At 41.2% G+C, this 13187-nt stretch overlaps 1 protein-coding gene across 1 annotated transcript in view; it reads left to right on the forward strand.

The window, feature by feature from the left end:
- Positions 1–11534: 11534 nt before the first annotated feature.
- The window catches only part of LOC148022036 (Transport protein particle (TRAPP) component), a 38203-nt gene continuing 36550 nt past the window's right edge, over positions 11535–13187 (forward strand). The window contains exons 1-2 of the mRNA XM_087697635.1: positions 11535–11693; positions 11792–11889. Coding sequence (XP_087553761.1) covers positions 11640–11693; positions 11792–11889 — 152 coding nt within the window. The 5' untranslated portion in view covers positions 11535–11639. The remainder of the gene's footprint in view (positions 11694–11791; positions 11890–13187) is intronic.

Below are 13187 nucleotides of genomic sequence, written 5' to 3' on the forward strand. Positions count from 1 at the left end.
TGTGAGGGTGGCTTGAGGAAGCTGGGTTAGGTTGAGAAGACGGTGCGTCTGAGCTATTAGATGCTCCAAGGGGCTGAACACGATATGGGGCTTTGAGTGGAAGCTTATTTGCAACTACCTTAGACCGAGCCATCTTTCCTGCTTGAGAGATGTGAGAACTCAATGAATAAGATAGAAAGTGAAATGCTCTTTTATATAACCCTAAACTATGAGACTCATTCACATAGATGCACACACTCTCTGTCTCTCTTAAACTATGAATTGCATTCACACTGAACACATTGTTCATCTTACTATCTTAGCTCTCTTTGAACCCATTTGATGACTTGTCGAAGCCTTGTTTCTAGCCACTTGGCATGGTTTTCTTTGGCACTTGAGGCTTCATAATGCACTCTTTTAGTGACACAACGTGATTCCATCATGTCTGCAGTTGATTCATCAGCACTTTCATTTGCTCTCTTTTGCAAGAGTTTAGGTTCATCCGCTACTATAATCCTATACCACCAAGATAGCAATTGGATCATTGGACTGCTACCATTCACCCCTCCACCATGATCGGTTTTTCTTTGGTATGCACCACACACTATCCAATGTGAATTTTCCAAACCATGGGGGGCCTCCACGTGTGGTATGCACGTGTGGCACGTGCGCCTAGTGGCTCTAATATAAGGTTTTCTTGGGGAGGGGGGGGGGGGGGGGCACGTATGTGGAGGCCCCCCACAAAACCTTTTTGAGCCACCACGTGCTATGTGCTAGTCCCATGCGACCTACCCGGTCCCCTCGGAGGAAGAATCTCTCGCCGCCTGGACTCTCTCTCCCATCGCTTATGTCTCAACCTACACACACACATAAATAATGTATGTATATATGTATATATATATATATAATGTGTGGTGTGTGCAATAATAAGATTTATACTAATATATAATATATAATACAATGTCTAATTTGATTTATTTCTTTATTTATTAACATTATATGGTATATGTATATTCTATACACACACACACTCTCTCTCTCTCTCTCTCTCTCTCTCTCTCTCTCTCTCTCTCTCTCTCTCTCTCTCTCTCTCTCTCTCTCTCTCTCTCTCTCTCTCTACATGAACAACAATCATGGGGGGCTCTCTATACCTTTATCTTTCTCACACACACAATGCACAATCCATTTTGATACCACTATCTTTCTAATCGACTACTACCAAGGATAGTAATTGTGGATCTCAAGGCTAGGTGGTAGAGGTTGAGGACCTCTAATTCTCAACTATTTGGGATATGGCAATTTACTAAATACATAGCCCACATTTCATACAAGTGCAAACTCAGGTGTATAGATAGGATTTGAATGACATATGTGAGGAGTACATACATGTAGCTAATTGCACTTAGATGTGGTACAATTTGGTAGCAAAACCCCATTTGTATTGGGGGTATACAATTAAGGGAAAGGGATCGATTTGATGCACTTCCCCACCCTATAATCCCCTATTTGATATAGTCAAAAGCTCTACTTCCACTTATTACATTGGCCACCATCAAGGAGCTTTAGCTAGGAAGGGCTATTCACTTTGATCATACATGATAACATTAGCAAGGATGAGCACCATGTTCATGGCTAAAATTGATTTAGTAGGAATGAAGTTTGTGTTAGAAATAGAGGTTGCATGTGGATATAAATAGAGGTTGCATGAGAGCATGGAGAGTCCTGTATGATTGTGGAGGGGATTGAGTCAAACATGTGCAAATGGGAGCTCTTTATCTCTTGCTCTATTTGGTGCAAGGGCACTTAACAAAATCAATCTCTTTCTCATGGGAGCTCTTATATCTCATTCTCCAATTCTATTAAGTGCAAGGGAACACTTGTTATAGACACTTCCAACCACCCTCTTCATTTGCTTATGTATGTGATGGATGACTCTAAAATTTGTGTTCAAAGTGAGATACGCATATTTTTACTCCACATAAGAAGATGCCATGGAATATTCACATCTACCACATAATAAGACACCATGGAAAATTGACATCTACCAATTGGGGCTATGGATTTCAAATAATTCGTATTTCTTAAATTGAACTATATGTATTTGTTAAATGTTGGGAATTATTAATAGAGCCAATGATGGAGGTGATTTTGGTTGATGCTAATCTTACCTAACTCTTATATTCTACCTACCAAAAGTGAAGCAAAAGTCACACTTACTAGGAGGAGGACCAATTTGGTGAGCTACACTTTTAACTTTTAAGGCCTAGCAATGGCAATTATTTTGTTTACCTGTTAACCATCATATTGTGTATTCAAGTTATGTATATTATGGCTTGAATAAATTGGCTCTCAAACTAAATGAGAACCATGGATGCAAAAAAGTCCATGGCATATATATATATATATATGTAACATACCTTCACTTGCGCTACCTTTACAACTCCAAGGCAAGTCTCGTACCCCTCTCTCTCTCTCTCTCTCTCTCTCTCTCTCTCTCTCTCTCTCTCTCTCTCTCTCTCTCTCTCTCTCTCTCTCTCTCTCTCTCTCTCTCTCTCTCTGTGTGTGTGTGCTAAACACACTAGGCAATCACGCATTCGATGATGCCAGGAGGCATATTCCATGGTGGATTTCGTAAAATTATATTTATTTGCTGGGGCTCGTACACAAGGTGGATTCCTTGTGTGAAAAGTTGATGGGGATGCCTATCCTTTTCATGCGTCACGTTAATTTAATGTGCAAGTGGTGATTCCATAGCGAGTGATTTCACAAAATACATATTTAAATTAATGGACGTTTATGAGTTTACAGTGCACACTCGTATTAAATTAAGGTTGGGACAGAGTTCCAACCTATTTATTTATTTTATAGCTGAAGACTGCTAGGTATTCACTTTTGTCGATTTAATTTTATTATTTTTTAACAATTGTGAATGCTTCAGTTGATGTGTAGAGTAGGCGGCGGTGGTGCTGGGAAGCACTGGGCGATAGCGTGTATTCAAGTTATTTAGAAGAAATTATCATTTTTGATAGGCGCGCATCTTAGGCGTGGTGTCAATATTTATTTTGATGCGCTTATTTATTGAAGCGCTTGACATATATTAATTATTTTGTATGCGCATGGACGCACGATTTAAATATTCATTATTGGTCATTGTATTTGGGCACAGCTCGACACTTGGGGCACCCAACCGCTTTATTCTTTATTTGGACAAAAGCAAACACAAAAGGTAAAGCATGCTAATTGTAAATTTGGGCTATTTTTGAACTTGGAGATGAATAAAATATTAAATACATGCTTTGTGGAGCACTCACACAAGGCATGGGGGGAGATTGTACCCAATTGGTCTTTTTTCTTCATGTCGTGCAAATCTATTCTCTTGGATTTTGAGCAAAAAGTAGAGTTTTTTGTTCTTGGGGACCTTCCGGTGCTCACTACGTACGCATATAGCATCTGATTTGCGCACCATTTGATGACTTCCTAAATCCAGCGCCTTGAAGGAAAACTCTCAGCTCACTTAGACCACCCATCCATAGGATGGATCCGTTAGGGATCTTGTCCTTCTGCTTTCCTCAGGCATTTGTTTTGGTTATCTAATTATCCTAACACATTTAAGTTTAATATACAAAGATAGATTCCTTAATTAACTATTAAACACCAATTCCTTCACATAAATTATGATCACCGATACAAAGATAATCTCAAACTATCCTTTACAAGAAACTTCAAAATAATGTATCATGTACCTTCTCCAAGGTACAATACCAACTTGGCATTTTGTCCCTTGATCCAAGACTTGTATCCAATCTCAAGCACATGATCCACCAATCAGTGCTTATCTAGCATCAAGGCCTTCAAGGAAATCCATCTTGGGTCACGTAGGGGTTAGGCTCGTGGTCCTTCAAAGATCCAAGGGATCTATAGCTAGAGCCCCCTGGCACCCTTGTCACCTCTTAGCCTAACATCCTCCCTATGGAGTGGGGTCGGTCCTAATCTCAAGTGTGGTCAAATAGTCCCTTGGTAAAGGGGTCCTACCACTAACCTTGGGGGAGGTTTAGTATGCTTTTATTTTTTAAAAAACTACCCATGATAGTCACAAGAACTTTCGTGCAAATACATGACCAAGCAATCAGCCTATGACCAATAACTAGGAAAACATTTTTTCCCATAATATCAATCTAGCAATTACTTTTAATACTCTATAAAAATCAGCCACTTATCTTGGATAGCAAGACTATCTCTTTCACAAAACAACTAGTTTTTTCTTTAAAGACAAATTCAACAACCCAAACACATCCTTTGTTTGATGCTTTGCAAATGAAGAGGCAATTCATTTTCTTTAAATGCTTTGCAAGAAATGCAATCTATAACAACCTATCCTTCCATCAAAGTGCAATTTCAAAGTGATACATGCCAATCACATACTAGAGTAACATGTTTTTCAACCTTATTCTTTACAACACAATAATTCGCACCCCATGCATAACTCTCTTTTTGTTATAGTCCCATGAATAATATTTATTTATATGAGAGACTTTTCCATCATTCTTATGCAATGGTAAGCTAGCTTAGTAAAGAAAGTCAACTTTATAGGGGAGCACTTGGGGTTTTCTTGCAAGTCGTGGATTGCTTTCTCTAGCTTGAAACTATCGGACTTTAGTAGTACTTCCACTTGTGAAGGCCTTGGTACTTGTACAAACTGAACTTTGGTTTTGTGTTTATGGATTGCCTTCTAGTTTTTCATCGTGTGATGATGAGCATCAATGGAAGAACTCGCAAGATGATGAAGCTTATGCATAAAGTATCTCCCTTTTTCTCCCTATTCCATACTTCTACCTCTCTCTTCTCTCTCTCTCTCTCTCTCTCTCTCTCTCTCTCTCTCTCTCTCTCTCTCTCTCTCTCTCTCTCTCCCCTTCTACCTTCTTCTTATATTCTCTTATTTTATTTTCATTCTCTCTCTTCCTTCTCCTCTCTTCTTTCTATCCCTCCTTTCTCTCCTCCTCCTCTTTTTTTTATATTCTTCCCCCTGTTTCTTTTTTTATCTCCTCTCTCCTTCTCTTCTTCTTCTTCTTCTTCTTCTTCTTCTTCTTCTCCCCCTCTCTTCTTCTCTTCTCCTCCCATATCTTCTTTTCTCCTCCTCTTCTTGTGTCTTCTCCTCTTTTTCTCCTCCTCTTTCTACTTCCCTCCTACTCCTACTCTTCTCCTCTTACTCTTCCTCTCCCACTATTCTCCCTCCCTCTCTCCCTCCCTCTCTCTCTCTCTCTCTACAACAACATTTTTCTAAAATAACATTTTGGTGTAATAATCAAATCCATTAAAGCATTATGATATAAGGCTTATATATCCTTTGGAGGGTTAACAAAAACCCCTCCCTCTCTCATAATTTTCAAACTTACTCACACACACACACACACACTCTCTCTCTCTCTCTCTCTCTCTCTCTCTCTCTCTCTCTCTCTCTCTCTAGTCATCATTTTCAAGGCTGATGTGCATTCACATCTGCATGGTGGAGGAGTTCTATTCGATCAATGTGAGCTTGTGAAGATGACGAGTTTGATGGCTATGGAAGAAGACTAAAAAAAGATGGTGGCACACTATAGTTAATGTACTATTTGATTTCTTTTTCTTCTTCCTTTTCAACTTTCAGAGGTTTTAATCATTTGCTTTAATTCCCCCTCTTTAGTCCCCTTCACATGCGGGGAGGACAAGGGGCCGAGATGTTACATGAGTGCATTCCTTGCATCATGGAGCTATTGGCAAATTAGTGCCACTAGACTATAATGAATGGATTAGCCGCTGGTAAGCTCACTACATTCAATTGGAGAGTGTGCATTAGCTCTGCGAGAGGTAGCCATTGTTCGATTGCTTGAAATGCTTGAATTGATAAGTGATATGTAGGCCTAGCTATGTTGGTTGTGAGACATTTTGGTTCCATTTGCTGAGACTAATAGATTCAAATGACTAACTCTGCGTGCTCTCGAGCAAGCAACATAATAGGAGGTTGTACTTCAAAATGTCACATTGATTAGTGTAGGACCATGGATTGAGAGGCAATCTGTTTGTGTTTGTGTACTAGATCTTTCATTTTTGTTGTAGGGATGATTTGCCACAAATTGTAGATAGGTTCAAGATTGCATGTGAACGTAGAGTTTTGGTATTAAGGTGCTAAGTTAAGAAATTTTTTAAAAAACTAAAGAAATTTAAGTCTCTATATACTCCATGGAGTTGCAAGCAGGGGGTTTGAGGTTGAGAGGAGCTATAGCAGTGTAAAAGTTTGCACTTTTGCATTTGCTATTAGCTTGGGTTGTGTAACTTACATTGATCTTTTCGCATTTGCACTTGCTTTTCTTGTGGAGTTTGCATTTTTGCTTTTGCACAAGTTTATTTGTTCATGAAGGTGGGAAGACAGGAGCGACCTTCCTCTACATATACACACAGAGGAAGGAAAAGGAGATGAAGGAGGAATCAACACCTACTTCGTGCAATTTCTTGCTGAGCATATCAATTCTTATTGAGCATATAGGTACAAATTTCATGGCACTGAGCTCATTAAATTCTTAGCTTGGGAGTTTTTGACTGCTCTCTTTCTTCTCCTTATTCTAGCTCTTGGACCACAAAGAGGTTCAATTCGAGTGCCATCATAAGACTTTGAACCTTTCTCTACATCTACATAAGGTATATGATTGATAAGGCTTTATGTCTTAAATGTTTTATGGCATCTGATTGCCATAACAAGGTTTTGAGCCTTCTATTGCCAAAAGGCATTGAGCCTTTGCATTGAAGGCCGTTGGAATTCCTTATAGCTTAGCCTCCTTAGGCCTTAGCCTCAAGTTCGTTTGAGTGGCTATAAGGCTTGTGGTCTGAGTTCGAATTGGCTAAGTCATTTAGGCTTCCAAAATTGAGCTGTCCAAATGATCACAAGGCATAATTGCCAAGGCACTAAGCCATTGATAGTGGTGACACGCCTAAGTCTGAATTGTAATAGCCATTAAGACTTACACTTAATGGTGTTCGAGTTTGAATAGAGCAAAGGCAAAGGCTTAAGCCTTGTGTTGTGTTGTTGGAGTTGGAGTGTTATGCTTAAATGATTGAACAAAAGGCATTAAGCCTTCTATTTATGACCCAAATTCAAGGTGTCCAAGCCTCATGCCATCCCATTTGAATTATCAGAGGCATTAAGCCTTTCATTGATGACATCTGAATTGAAGGCGTGAGCCTTTGCTTTGTTCATTCAAATTCAAATGTTTGAATTGAGCCATTAAGCCTTTGAACCTTGATATTGGCAACATCCAATTTGCTTTGGCATTGGTGTCCTCCAAATTGAGCCTTTGACTGATTTGTCATAATAAGCAATAAGCCTAACCAAGGCATTAAGTCCAAATTGACAAGGCATCTTGGTGAATTGACGTTTGTCCGAATGTAGCCTAGTTGATTAAGGCATTAAGCCTTGTTCATCCAAATTCTCATTTAGGCATTAAGCCTTGCATATATGACCCACCCAAGGCACCCTTGCAATGGATGTTCAAATTGAGCGTTGGTTCGAATGGTCATAGGCCTTGAGTCTAAACATTGGTAGGTGTTCAAATTCTATCTAGCCTAAGGCTTTAAGCCTTTGTGTGAGGTCCATCTAAGTGACATAAACACCTTGGGAAATTGATGGTTGGGCTAAGGTCACTTATTACTCAAGAGCTATCATCATCTCAAGGTATTAGTTGTCTCACGGGACCATGCAATAGCACACGTGCTTGAAGTCACAAGCTTTGAAATTAAGACTTACCAAAATCCACTTCAATCTTGGGGTACTAATCATTAGCCCCTAGCATGGGCACAATAGTAAACTGCCAGCTAATAAGTGCACCTACCCTAGTTATATATCCTTGATTATATCCAACCACTATCCACATGGACTTGGTTAGGTTACCACTCTTGCGTTAGGCCTAGAAAGCCACTACCATTAGCTTTTGGATCATTGGAAGTGATCCATTTGAAATTTGACTAGGTAGACTTTTTAAATCTCAAAGGAGCTATATAATACTATAACAAGCAAATGATCATTATGTTGGGAGGAAGTCCGTAGAGAAGCTAGAGCCCAAAAGGCAAAGTCCTAGAATGTGCAACATATAGGGCGCATGATGCAAACTCCTTGAAGTATCAACACTTTGAACATGTCTGAATCTCATTGCATTTGTCAGGAGTCCCTCATGCATGTGGACCATGGCAATGCCACACTATCACTTGCCTAGACAAGCTCTTTGGGATTGCAAATTTCATAAGATACCCATTTTCTCTTGAATTCTAAGAGCTAAGTGAGACACACTCGCAATTTCCAATATGACCATTGTCCTAGTGCTTCAAGACCACATGTAATACAATTGCACAGAAGCAAAGATTAGAGCACTAAATTTGGATTTTTGAAGGGAGATGCTTCACTTTGTCATGTTGGAAAAGTGAATTGGTCCGAATATCTTGGGTTGAAAAATAGTTACATATTCGATTTAATAATTTTCGATGAGCTTTATATGCCATAATTTCAGCTTAATTAATAATAGTGAAATTTTCTTCCTTTAAAAAAAACTCCTAATCAATAGTTTTTAATCAACTACTTTAATTATCCTAATTCACTTTAAATTAATTATAAATGCCAAGAAAACTATTTTTCTATGTTTATATGATTTATAAATACTAAGGAAATATTTATTGATATTTAAGAATTTTGTAAATACAAAAAGAAATATCCTTGGGCCCATATTCTTGGGGAATGCCTCTTTGTCGAGACTAGACGTGTTGCCCACCGAGTACCCATTGTCAAGGCCATGAAGGTGATGTATGGGCAGCACTTCACCCTTTTGTTTTTCCCCCTTGCTTTGGTTGAACCTACCCGCCTCCTTGCTACCCCAGTGTTGCTTGATACCCCCAATCTCATCCAGAGATGACAACCATTGCAGGGCCCATCCCCAACCTACTCGAGGAGCTCATGGAATGTGAGTAAGGACAATGACTCAAAGATGATTTCCCAGCCACCATCAAAGGCCAAGTCCTCAAAATGGAGGAACACTCGGAGAGCAGCCTTGATAAGCAGGCTGCTAACCAAGCATGTCCCCACCAAGAAAGCCCACCCCCCTTCTCTCCTAAAAAGTCCACCTCAGCCACACTAGTCTCTTTCTCCAAGCTCACCCTACTAAGGTCGAAGGGCCAGAAGCATGCACGGGAAGACAAACCCCAATTGGAGACCAACCTCCTTGCCTCCTTGCCACCACACCCACACCCCTTGTCCTCATCTTGTGAGAGCTCAGTTGGGACATGGCTCTCTAGACAGTGAGCTACCTCAACGACTTCCTAACACGACGCAGGTCGATTGCCTGAAGGAGGCGAACATCACCTTCTTTGAGCAGCTTCAACGGAGCGACGCCACCCTCACGACCATCAACAACAGTTGGAAGTATACCAAAATGCCTAGCTTGCCTTTTCTAATGATGTCCAAAGCAGAGCCCAACAGAGCAGGAGAGGGAGAACGTGTTTCTCCAACCTTGGGGGGTTGGAGCAAAGAACCCAGATGGCGTGACCCCACTCACCCCAAAGATCATTGAGGAGCTCTAACAGGATTATGAGTGGGAGTGGATCAACCGTTGGGAGAAGCTGAAATACGAGCTCTAGGTCACCATGATAGACTCCTGCTCCAAACTCCCAATGAGAGCAGCCACCCTCTGGTTCATCACCGATTTGCTAAATAAGAAATCTAGACTTGAAGCCTAGTGCCTTGCCTATCAAAAAAGGGAAGGAAATTGTCATTGAGGAACCCAACACCCTTAACAACAAGAATAATTCACCTAAGACCCAAGTCCTAGATTTTTTTTATTTCTCCATTGGCACAAGCTCCCCAAATCCGAAGTGGCAGATGATGTTTGAACATTGCTAAGCGTTGGAGTAGTGGAACATTGAGGCAGAGGAGCAGATTCAAGTCCCACAACAGGCTGACTTGGACTTGAATTGGGACTAGAAGGTGGAATCTGACCTTCTTTGGAGACACATCCTAGAGGAACAACGAGTTGGAGTAGCTCAACATATGTGGAAGGCTGGTATTCCTCAACTCGCCAACCGACTCTCACCCTCCACCAAAGCACTTCGAGAGTGCTTGCCTCCATCCCAAGCTTCGGATTAAGCAGGAGTCGCACTACAATCAAGGGGATGGATCCCTAAATCCCGATGACTCAAGCTAGGGTCAAGGAGGCAAAGATCCTAACCCTGATGATTCACTCTTTGAAAAACCCTCCGCCCCCACCCATGACATAATGAAGATAGCCACTAATGCTCAACTTCGGGCCAAACTGATCAAATCCAAAGCTCTCTCCCTCAAGAAATGGCATCACATTCATGCCCTCCTTAGTGCTGAGACCATGCACAAGCAGGAGATAGATGGAGTGTAGGCTCGACTTGCTCGAGTGCTATTTGAGCCGAACATAACAAAGATAGCCACTAATGCTCAACCAATCAAATCCGAAGCCCTCTCCCTCCTCCTTAGTGCTTGTTGAGACCATGCATAAGTAGGAGACAGACAAAGTGTAGGCCCAACTTGCTTAAGTGTCCTTTGAGTAGGACCAGCACAACAACATATCCAATTTGGTGCCATCTACCTGGAGAAGCTCACAACCGAGCTTATCTTTCACAACACCTCGCAACCGCCCCTATGGACCTGCATGGATCTTTGGCTCTAGTAGCACCATCTTCAATATAACTCTCTCCCTCCTTGAGGCTACAACCATCCTCGTTTGACAACACCTTGCCATTGGCTCTCGCTAACTCCCAACCCGCCTCACCCCCACTTCCAACCATTTCACAAGGTCTAGTTGCCCTCTCTCCACTTTCAGACTAGAACCGGATTTTGCAGGACAATTCTTCTAGCACGGAGAATGAAGGCGATATCAGTGAGTAACATTGTGGGTTCGAGCCCATCATGTGTGCCGGTGTTAAAAGTAGTAGCGGCATTAATCGTAGGAGCTGCCAGCGGTGCATTGAAGAGCCAATGGGAGCAAAGGAGTAATGACGACTGAGCATGGCACATGGGTAGAAAATGTCCTACCGCTTAACAAGGCACATGGGTAGGGAGAAGGCCCTACCACTAGCAATGATCTATATAACAAGAGGGAGCGAAGCATGGTAGGGGTTGTTGCTTGAGCTTATTCATAGCCTAAAATAAAAGGTAGAGAAAAAAAAATAGACATTAGGATTTGGAGAGAGAGAGAGAGAGAGAGAGAGAGAGAGAGAGAGAGAGAGAGAGAGAATTAAAAATAGGGAAGAAAAAAGTAGAAAAAAAGAGGAGAAATAGATTGTTGAGCGAACTGCATAACAACTTCACTTGCCGTTTCGTGGTAGCTTTGTGCGATGCTGCAGTGAAACGGCTTAATCAATATTAGAGATTTGTAATTGACTCTCTCGTATAATTACTCCTCTTTTAAATTGCTTTCAATTAATCACTCTCTTCGAATCTATACTATCATAAAATTCACGAAGCTCCCAAACCTCCTTACATGGTGGAAGAGGGATTATTTTCAAGCCTCAAATTATTATCACTATAGACTGTAGGCCATAGACAAGAAATCTTTATTAATCACTTTCATTTGAATCGCCGATCTGCAGTCTTCGGCGGACTGCGTCTCTTCCTGGCCATGGCTCCTTTGCTCAGAGCTAGCGATGCAACAGTCCCAGCTGTCGAAAGAGTGGTACGCTCTCTCTCTCTCTCTCTCTCTCTCTCTCTGTGGTGCGCTCCCAATTGCCTGTTCAGAATCCTGGTCTCTCATCTTCCCTTCTTGACCGTCAGAATGCGGAGCTCTTTACGCTGACTTATGGTGCCATTGTTCGACAACTTCTCACTGACTTCGAGGAAGTGGAAGAAGTCAATAAACAGCTCGATCAAATGTAAGACCATGCACTCCGTCTTGCTTTAGAGTAGGATGATTTATAATGGAAAAAAACAAAGAAATTGTAAGAGACACAGTGCCAATGATTAATTCTAGATCCGCAAAGAGGCGTGGAAATTTACTTAGCTGAAATTGTTAGGAAGCTAACATATCACATCTGGGGATGGGTTGATCTTATATGCATCGCTGCGTGGGGAACACCATTGCAGATCATAGCCAGGGGATGGGTTCAGGTACGAGGGCTAATCAATCTGTTCAAGTGGGAGGTGCGATCACGGAAGGTATAGGTGCATTTGGGCAGGGGGAATGCACCTAAGGTGGATATGAAATTATTGTTAGCTGCATTATGTGACCGTTGAAAATAGAGCTTGTTAAATTACAAATTTTGTGGCCTTGTTAGACTGTGAACGGATTTTTCACTTGTTGTAATGTCAAACTACAAATTTTGTGACCTTGTTGAGACTATGAATGGATCTTTCACTTGTTGTAATGTAATTGGAAATAGAGCTAGTCACTTGACAAAGTTGAACAATGATTACATGTTTGGTAGTAAGTTGGTGTAACCATGGACCAGGATAACCATGGATGCAGTACCTGTGTACGGGAATGGGAGATGCTTTATTTTGTGTGTGCTCTTTTCTTTTGGGCATTACTGACTTGTTCAATCACATAGACAAAAAATAGCTTTCCAATGCAGTACCCTGGATGCAATACCTGTGTAAGGGAAGGGGAGATGCTTTATTTTGTGTGTGCTCTTTTCTTTTTGGCATGGCTGACTTGTTCAATCAGATAGACAAGAAACATAGACAAGAAGTAGCTTTTCAATGCAGAATGCAGTATCATGGACGCAATACCTGTGTAAGGGAAGGGGAGATGCTTTATTTTGTGTGTGCTCTTTTCTTTTGGGCACTACTGATTTGTTCAATCACATAGACAAGAAGTAGCTTTCCAAGGCAGTTTGATGCAATCCAGCAGTTTTCAGTGGCTGATCATGGGGGAGGCATTTTGCTGCCAGCTGGGCAGCGAATTGTTACCAGTTTAAATGCAACCAAATGACTGGTGATAGAGTTGTGACTCACAGATTAATTGAAAAACATGCCAAAAGCCTTTGTAGGTGTCTTATCAGCCTTGGTGGCAGCATTTATCATACCTTGCAGTGGTTAAAAAGCTTCCCAAACGGTCAAAAATAACCTGTGACTAACACACTAATCCACCCACCAATTATAATCTTGACAAGAGGTCCCATATGACATGGTTACATGGTCATGGTTTCAGGGTTCAGCAATAAGAAGACTT

This window comes from Lygodium microphyllum, chromosome 17, assembly GCF_053477565.2.
Source record: "Lygodium microphyllum isolate KBCC chromosome 17, Lygodium_microphyllum_v1.1.10, whole genome shotgun sequence".
Classification (NCBI taxonomy): domain Eukaryota; kingdom Viridiplantae; phylum Streptophyta; class Polypodiopsida; order Schizaeales; family Lygodiaceae; genus Lygodium; species Lygodium microphyllum.